General features: G+C 40.4%; 1 protein-coding gene across 15 annotated transcripts in view; it reads right to left on the bottom strand.

Annotated features, from left to right (window-relative positions):
• Positions 1–1,169: 1,169 nt before the first annotated feature.
• LOC108359650 (protein TIS11-like) overlaps positions 1,170–9,942 on the bottom strand; it is a 161,458-nt gene continuing 152,685 nt past the window's right edge. For all 15 annotated transcript variants that reach the window (XM_017611591.1, XM_017611597.1, XM_017611585.1 and 12 more), the window contains one exon: positions 1,170–2,440. In XM_017611591.1, coding sequence (XP_017467080.1) covers positions 1,639–2,440 — 802 coding nt within the window. In that variant the 3' untranslated portion in view covers positions 1,170–1,638. The remainder of the gene's footprint in view (positions 2,441–9,942) is intronic.

Raw genomic sequence — 9,942 nt, 5'->3', positions numbered from 1 at the left:
ATGTCCCGCTTTTTGGCTTCAGAAATCTGGTCACGTACTAATGCACTAACGCCACTGGAAACATCTAATTTTAAATTCTGTCCAGTCTATTCAAACTTCTTCAACGACCAAGGAAGGTTTTTATTATTAGTATGAGGTCCACCTTCAACGAAAAAATTTGCCATAAATCAATGGTAAGTCCTAGCCTCTTCAGACTTGAACAGCAAAAAAAGAAACGTCGAGACACGTTAACTTACTTTTGGATCGTAGATTACGGATCTGTATACCGTTTTTCTAGATCAGGTTATTTTCCGAAAATATTTCAATTTTATGTTTGCATTGTGAATGAAATAACTAAAACTTTAACAGGGAAACATTTAAAAATGCAGATTTTTTTTTTCATTTTTTCATTTGCGATAAAGGCTGTTCTTTTACACACAAATCCAGCCACTGACGAAGAAAAACGATGGATAAATAAAGTTGTGCATGGTGAAATATGAGCAGGAAAGAATGTTACCAACACCCATGCGCGTACGTGGCGTATTATCTAACCATAGGCAAACTTATTAAGCTCCGTTATTCCTAGTTATTAATTAAATTTAGACTTTTTTATAATACTAGTTAGTTGGGAAAAAATTGCCAAAGTACTGACACCATACTCGGCTTCGTATGCGGTGGGGGGTTAAAAACATTAAACTAATATACTTACCGAAAAAACCCGTATTATAACGCATTTTGCAGACAATAAAAGTTTCGCCGTTTATTATATATAATTTTAAGATCTTCCAATAAGATAAACATTTAGAAAGATTTTATTAAGAAAAAGTAATTTTTTTATTCAAAATTTGTATAAGCACATGTAAAAATAAATGGAAGCATTTTTTAACGAAAGTAAAAAAGGAAGACGACTAATTCATGAATCATCTCTTAACCAATTAAATAAAAAATATATAAATACTAAAATATCTACATATTAAATATATATTTATATTATATATTTAATTAACTGTAAGGCACTTTGAGAATTTTCATCAGTGTTGACCATCTTCGAGTTTTTTGTAACGTTTTGGAATAAATATGTTTTACTTCATTAACACATTATTTGTATTATTGTGTAAAAGGTAAAAGTAGGCATTAATTTACTTTATACAGGTAGTTACGTTAGTAAAGTTTCCGGGTAAATTTTTTTCAAATTTTAATACTACAAAATATTAATTTCTGAACTCACATTGACTTCATTATTTCAATTATAATTTTCATAACTGCACCTAATTTTAATAACATACATCTCCATTGTGTATAAAATATAAATAATTGTATATGAAATTGTTTTAGCGGCATATAGAATAAGTCTGTATACAAAAATGAAATGATATACATACATATGTATATAAAATAAATATTATATATAGATAATTTGATAAATGCAAAAGCATATTTTGCCAATCCTTCGCTCTCCAACTCTTTCCTATGAACTAACTCCCTTTTAAATATACATATACCCATTTTCTGGATAAAGAGATATTTAATATAAAATATATAAATTATCGTAAAAATATATATATTTTTTATAATAATTTAGGATGTATATATAATTTAAAATGTAAAATAACAAAAAACTAGAATTTTAAATAATATGCAAAGTGAGATTTCGTCAAATTATAAAGCTATGTTAGGAAACTTTTCAACAGCTGAGCTCAATTTGTTAAAAACTGGCAGCCGTGCTTCTTCACCACTATTAAGTGATGAAACAGAATTAACTTTGGCTGGAACTTTATTAATATTTCTGATTATAGCCATCGGAGAGCTTGAACTCTTTTGAAGTACCTGCTTACCCTGAATACTAACAGGTTTTACGTACAACGATGTCGGGTTTTGTATAGAATTCAATATGACATTAGGTGGTGGTGTATTCACTGGTGAAATGGGGGCATTTGGGCTTTCAGGTGGAGTGCTAATGTAAGGAAATGTGCTTTGAAAAACAGAATTCACCGGACTCACTTGATCACCAAATGTAAAATTAGTCATAGAGCTGGTAGGACTTAAGGATAGTGAACCTGTTGGTGATTCGCGATCTGAGCCGGTTGACATGCTCAGAGGAGGGCTCAAAGGAATCGAATGATTGGGATTAGCTGCTTTGTTTCCATGTTTAGACTGCAATGGATAGTTTGCGATGCAGTTATGAAAACTGGAATGATTTTGCAGTTTTGGTTGTTGTTGTTGTTGTTGCTGCTGCTGCATTTGTTGTAGAGCTCTAGCTTCATCAGCGTTGTGAACAAAATGACATCTTGGACCATAAGGACAAAATCCAACGCTGTGGAATGTGCGGCAATATTCAGTTTTGTACTTTGGGTGTCTTTGTAGGTTTCGTAACTCATGATATCCATGGGCAAACTGGCACTTTTCTCCATACTTGCACTCACCGGCTTCTTCAAATGGACGACAAAGTTCAGTTTTGTACCTTAAAGTAAAAAAGACAAAGCGTTAATTCAGACAAACAACTAAACTGGACACGATGCTTAGCCCATAAAGTTTAAGGTTTCTAAATAAAAAATTAAAGCTTGAAAGATAAATTAATACCCTTGTCAATTTGTTACGGTGCATAACTTACATTGTCTGAAGTGTTTTTGCACAAAATTTTTGCTGTGGTTGTCGAATAATACAGGTAGGGGATTTACACCTGTTTGGTTATCGGGTTATCTGGCTAAAAATTATTCTTCTGTAGGTACCGTATTTTGCTTTTCTAAACTGAATTCAAAATAACACCACATAACCAGATAACCATGCAGTCTACAATTTTTGGGTATATGTAATTGATAAATTTTGTTGAATTTTAATTTTTGTACAAAGTTCGGTTATGTAATATGCTAGACTTTTATAGAAAAAATATAAACAATAAATAAACAAAAGAAGAAATAAAATAAAAAACTTTTTAACCCGGCGGGAGTGTGGTAACAAAATGTTACAAAGAGTATGTGGCAGGGTATGGCATATCTGCATACAACATATACTCCAAAATGTATTTGACATAAAGAATGTACACGAAAAAAACTGGTCGCACATAACCAAGCATAGCTCGGTTAATCATAACATTAAAATAAAAATCGGTAGACACTTAAAAAGCTGGAAGCATTTTCCACCTTACTGCATCATTTCTTTTTAGTAACAAAAATCAGTGTAGAAACGAGGACCAAGAAAGAAATCGATCGCGAGTTAATATTGCGCAAAAAGCTGGAAAATCCCAGCATGTTCCATAACGACATCGCAAAAAAGCTAAAATTTCCAAAGTCTACCGTTACTTATGTGCTTAAAAAATACAATGAATNGGACATAAAGTCAAAATTGCGATCGTTTGCTTATTACAAAGAAAATTAACTCTTTTTTAACGAATTTCAATAAAACTAAGTTTAGATGTAAATATATGTAAATATCGTTGAATTCCATTAATATATTTATGTTTTAGAACGTTTTAACTGTAACCAGTTTTTTTCGTGTACATTCTTTAGAATGTGCAGTGAATTATAGGTGCTTTACTGTAACAGGCAATGTTGTAGTTCAGTTTTATTTAAATATATGCAGTTTAACACTTTTATTATTACAAATAATTGAAGAAAAACGAAATTATAAACTTTTCAAACAAAAATTTTGGTACTTTTAAAAAATCCACAAAAGATTAACAGGAAACAGTATTTACAAAAAATACCACATACTCCATACATATGGCTTTTCCACATATTGGGATATGAATGTGGACGTTCATTTATTTAGAATGAGATTCTTTGAAGAATAAATGTTGGAATATTACATACGCAGAGGCTCAAACGGTGGTCGGCAAATTATCTGAGTGGTCGACACTCGTCGGTAATGTTAAGAGACAAATCGAGTAAACTCAGAAAAATAAAACAGGGGGTTCCACAGGGTGGTGTCCTTTCCCCGCTACTGTTTAACTTTTACATTTCAAAGCAAGCTTGTAACTCGAGCACAAGCCACCGCCCCACTGCGATCACGCCACAATTCTGTTGTTGTTGTTGTTGTAGCGGCTACAACAACCCCGCCCAGATCGGTTGATATCTCAGTCGTTGTCGTCAGGTTCCACTAACGGCAGCCCTAGGAAGCGTGCAGCCTCCACTGGGTCGGTCCACAGGGACAAAGCCGTTAGGGTTGTCGGGTTTTCCGGGCATGCGAAGAGATGTTTCGAGTCATGAGGGGTCTCTCCGCATGCCGGACACTCATTAGGCAAATTCGCATTCAGTATACTCAGGTATGAGTTTAACGTGCTGCAGTAGCCAGAGCGAAGTTGGGCTATTATGGTTCTTGTCTCGCGAGGCAGATGAAGCTCCGTCTCGTCTATGTCCGGTGGTGGTGTGCCTAGAACGGCATTCACAGGTCTAGAGTTTACATAACTCGAGACTGACTCCCTGTGAATGCCGTTCCGGGCCAGTCGGTATGCTGACGGGCCCAGAGGCTGCTTGATGAACCTCTGGGCTTCGTCCGTCAGTTCGTATAGATGCCTCCTGACGTGCCTAGGCGAGGGCTCCTCTGCAGGCAGCTGTCTGTTCGGGTGGCCACTTCTGTGGCTCCCGATCAGAAACTGCTTGCAGAGCATTATGTTGTGCTCCTTGATTGGGAGCATTTGTGCCTCGTTGTTAAGGTGATGTTCCTGCGACATCAGGAGGCATCCAGTCGCTGTCCTGAGTGCGGTGTGCTGTACTGTCTGTAGCTTCATCCACTGCGTCCTACTAGGCCCCAGCGACCACACTGGTGCTCCGTAGTTTAAAACCGGCCGGCATATTGCCTTGTATGTTGCCAGCAACGTTTCTTTGTTTATGTGTCTTTGCCCCAGGTACTGCCGGCTAGCGACTTTGAGGACCTTGTTGCGGCTCTGTACTTTATTGACAATAGCGGTTGCGTGCGCAGAGAAGGAGAGCAGGCTGTCGAATGTTACTCCGAGTATTTTGGGGTTATTCACCGTCGGAATTGCTGTATCATCGACGTGAATTCCCAGCGGTAGCCTGACCTCCTTCGTCCAGGTTGTGAACAAGGTCGCAGAGGATTTGGTAGGGGAGAGGGCTAGACATTTTGCAGTGAAGAAGCGAGAAAGATCGGAGAGATACCCGTTTACTTTCGAACGCAGGTCATCAATTCCATTCCCAGTCGCCATGATCGAGCAGTCGTCGGCGTAAGAGACAATCGAGACTCCCTCTGGTGGTTGAGGGAGCTTTGAAATGTAAAAGTTAAACAGNCTGAGTTTACTCGATTTGTCTCTAAACATTACAGACGAGTGTCGACCACTCAGATAATTTGCCGACCACCGTTTGAGCCTCTGTGGGAGAGAGTAAGCCTCTATATTTTCTAGTAGCGTGGAATGGCCTTTGACAAGTCCAACGCTACTAGAATCGTTTTCTCACAGTGACGGTTACGGTAAAGGCTACGAGTTATCAGAGTATTTATGGCGTTAAGTGCTGTTGCTGTACTGTGCACTTTACGGAAACCATGCTGATGCTTCGCTGGGGTCAGGTGGTTCGTGAAATACGTGAGCAGCAAGGCCTCGAGTGTCTTCGCTACCGGGGAAAGGAGTGTTATCGGCCGATACGAATCTCCTTTGGCAGGTTTCCCCGGTTTGAGCAGTGGGACCACTCTCCCCACCTTCCAGATGTCTGGGATGATGAGAGTGGCCATAGACAGATTGAGGACCTCCGTTAGGTACGCTACTCCTGCAGGACCCAAATTTTTCAGCATCAGCATGCATATTCCGTCGGGACCCATGGCTTTGGAGGCTTTCGCCTTCCCGATGGCCACCTGAACTTCACCGCAAGTGAAAGCAAGGGGGGCACAAGTTGTTGGCAGTTTGTGCAGCCTTCTGGTCCCTCGACGCTTGGCTTTGTCCACCGGAGGATGCAGTATGAACTGCCGGCTAAAATAGCTCGCGCATCGCTCCGGGTCCGACGAAGCATGGTCGCCGAAAGAAATTTCGACTCTGTCGTCGTGCTTCGTCGGATTGGACAGTGACCTCACGGTTGACCAAAGCTTACTCACACCAGAGGTGAAGTTACAGGTCTTCAGATGCTCTTCCCACTTCTTCCGCTTATGTACGTTCACTAGTTGCCGAATCTGCGCGTTGATATCCCTGATACGGGGATCTCCGGGATCGGCCTGACGAAGGCTATTACGCAGCCGCTTCAGCAGGAAAATTTGGACGTGGGTCCGTAATACATCCTGCAGGTACGAAGCGAGCTGCAGCAGCGGTGACAGTACTGCGGAACTTACGTTCACTAAGGTGGACGTCGGTTGGTGTGGGGAGAGCAGCGAAGGTGTTTTCCGTAAATTCCGCGAAGCCTTTCCAATCAGCTTTAGAAAAGTAGATATAGGTTCGGTGTTCCGCGGAAGCAAAGTCGGTTGGTTTATCGATCGAAATGATCTTATGCCAAAGTCAGCATAGGTCGCCATGATATGCTGTTTATCAGACCAGCGCTGACTATTATGTCTGGCGAGCTGCAGCAGCTGCCCATAATCCTGGTGGGTGCGTCGTCGTTCATTGTGCAGAATGTCGAATCGTCTATCTGCTCAGCCAAGTCAGTTCCCCTACGATCGTTTGACAGGCTTGAGTGCCTAAGATCGTGGTGCGCATTAAAGTCACTTACTACCATACGGTTTTCACCTCTGAATAGCGCACCTATGTCAGGGTGATATCCTGCCGGGCAGCAGGTGACAGGGGGTATATACACATTAAATATTTCGAGCTCAACATCGCCTTACCGGATAGCAATGCCCTGACATTCTAGGGTGGTATCCCTGCGGTCGATGTCTGATTCGATAGGACGATACTGCACGGTGTGGTGCGTGATGAACGCTAGGCCACCACCATTATCTCGCTCGCGATCTCGACGGTGCACATTGTACCCGGCACAATTCAACAATGTTGAATTGCTGTGCAACTTCGTCTCTTGGACCACAGCTATCAATATACCATGCCTTCCCATGAAGACGGTTATCTCCTCGATCTTGCTCTGTAGCCCGTTACAGTTAAATTGAAGGAGCTTCATGTGGTTCGGGAGACGTGTGGTGATGCGGGGTGTGAGAGATGTGTGTGGCCGTGACGCCATTGGCTGTGTGCGCTGTTGAGGTGGTTGCCGCCCTATGATGGTGGTGGGTGGCGTCGCAGTTGAGATCTGCGACCGAGCAGCGCAACACGGGCCCTCGAAGTTCCTCGTCCAATCTCGCGTGGTACGCAGACCTGAGCATGCCCAAGAGTGGCACCAGCCAAGGCAGGTGTTGCACTTGACTGATGTCACATTACGGAATATCCTGGTCTGACATACCTGCAGATTGTAGGAGGAACCAGGAGTTGTTGGCGGCGGCGTGTGGATAGTGGTGCGGTTGTGTGTGTTCTGTGGTCTGTCGAAGTTGTGATATGGTCTATTGTGTTGTTATGTTGTTGTGCTGTGGTGATTTAGTGAGGCTGCTCAGGTGGACTGGGGTTAGCCGTGGAGGCTGCTCTGTTTGAGCAGCAGGGGGCCACATACGACGTGGTCCACTGACGATGTGTCCGTAATCTTGAGCAGACTCTAAGGTGACTCCACCCCTCGCAAGCATTACACTTGACTGAAGTGGAGTTGTGGTGTAGTCGTCTCTGGCATACACAGCAGGTGTAGGTTTCTGGCCCTGGGTTTGACTCGATGCCAGCCCTGACCAGAAGAATACGTAGCGAATGTAGCCGTATGGACGAACCACTTCTGAGATACTTCGCCAACCTAAACGGGGTTAGATCGCCGAAACAACAGCCCTTGGTCGGGTAAAACTCGAGTCATTCCGGTACGTAGAACCGCCTGTCATGGGAATGACGCCACAATTCTCCACCGCATTGCTGTGATTCCAGCTACACAAAACAACTAAACGTTTGAATAACTAGAGAAAAAAATACACTCATAACAGGATGGGTATGTCACACCCGGCCACATTCTCGCCGGGTTAATATACGTTTTTATAAATGGACTAAAAATTGGAAAATAACATATCTCAGTCCCATAGAATTTGTTTTGATAACTTTTGATTTTGAAATTTTAGCAAGTCATTATAAACAATTTATGAGATTGAAATCGAAAAACGGGGAGCGCATGCAATACAAAGCATTAGGGTCTAAACATAATGGAGCGGCGAGCAAAGCGAAGAGCTAACATCAAGCAAAGCTTCAATTACAAACGTGTATATACGCTTTGCTCGTCACTATGCGCTCTGCATTGAAACATAGGCGTTTGAAATAGACGCATTGGTCGATGCTCTTTGCTCGCCGCTCTACTATGTTTTTAGCCATAGATTAATTGGCAATAGTCAAATATAGACCTTAAATTTCTACAGGGAAAATACAAATTTGAGATTGATTTTAAGCGGTCGTTATTCATATACCCCATACATACCAGTATTGATAATTGCATTTTCCAATTTCGTATGAAAATGTAATTCAAACTGCACTTTTTATCACTAAATTTTACCAAATTTTGGTAACTATAATTTTTCTAATATTTACTTATTGTGTACAACTTGTATTTAATTATTGTTCCTAATAAAGTAAAAATAGTTGCTAAAAATTTAGAAACAATATTACCTTTATTTTACTTACATAAAACTTTGCACACTTTTACATCAGACATTATGATTTTAAATGCATGTATGTAAGTACATATATAAACATAAAGATTTACAATAAATAGATATTTTTAAATTTACAAAGTTGCCAGTAAGTTCCAAAAAATTACTAATTCAGTAAATAATTACTCGCAGTTTCAACTGTGTCTGAACTTTTTAGCAATGTTATGTTATTTATTTATTTGGTCTACAGAAAAATGTTTTCTTACAGACAAATGAGAATAGAACATTTAGACATTTAAGTATTTGCGATATATTACAGAATAGACTAATTATACATTTTAATTTATAATAATAATAATAATAATAATAATAATAATAATAATAATAATAATAATAACATAAAATAGCAGGTTTGGTAGCTGGCGAGGCCTAGTCTTCAGTCTACTTTTGTGTGCGGCGGGCGGAAAGACCTAGTTTCCGCTCCGCGCGGCGGATAGGCTGTTGATCAAGGTCGGTAAGGCCGGGTTTCCGATCCATGTTCCCGAAGACATTACTTCGTATGTGTGGCAGGCGGAAAGCTCTGGTTTCCGCTCCGCACTGTGGACAAGCTGTTCAGCATGGTCGGAAAGAACGAGTTTCCGATCTATGTTCCCGAAGTCATTACTTTGAGTGTGTGGCAGGCGGAAAGCTCTAGTTTCCCCTCCGCGCTGAGTTTCCGATCCATGCTCGTATTGTCTTACGCGGTCGCGAAAGTATACGAAGCCGATTACAATTGTACTAAGCAGTCATAGATATTGTGTAATTTTTGGGTTCCCGGTTAAAGATATTAATTTATTTAGTTACAAAAAAGCGATTCACGTTTACGTTTACCTCATAAACTGAACAGAAATACAGTTCACCAGCTGAACGATAAGGTGCAATGTAAGGGTTTACATGTTATTTATTCAAAATCTCAATTAAGGTTTTCTTAATGGTAAAATGTGAGTCGGAGGTGTCAAAATAGTCGTAATGCTTATTAAAGTCCTGGCATAGGCAACGAAAAGCATCATGCATTTCGAAATTTGTTCTACAAATAGTTAGCTTAATGGGCTTGTAATGTCTTGAAGGCCTAGAAGGAATACAAAACGTGATCTGGTTCATTAGAAAGGGACTATTGACCATTCCGTTCAAGATCTTAATCATGAACAAAACCCCGAGCATCTCTCTACGGCTGTGCAGCGTTGGCAAATTTATGAGCTTCAAGCGGCTTTTGTACGGTNTTTTTTATAAATCGGCAAGATATACGACTGCTTCCACAAAGAGGGGAAAACTCCTTGCTTTAGAGAAGCATTGAAGATGTTTGTTAATGGCTTATATAGATAATCAGCACAACTTATT

This window comes from Rhagoletis zephyria, unplaced genomic scaffold (genome assembly GCF_001687245.7).
Source record: "Rhagoletis zephyria isolate East Lansing unplaced genomic scaffold, Rhagoletis_zephyria_1.1 Rzeph_scaffold_00430, whole genome shotgun sequence".
Classification (NCBI taxonomy): Eukaryota; Metazoa; Arthropoda; class Insecta; order Diptera; family Tephritidae; genus Rhagoletis; species Rhagoletis zephyria.
Note: the sequence above shows the minus strand (reverse complement) of the source record. Positions and strands in the feature narration are given on the sequence as shown.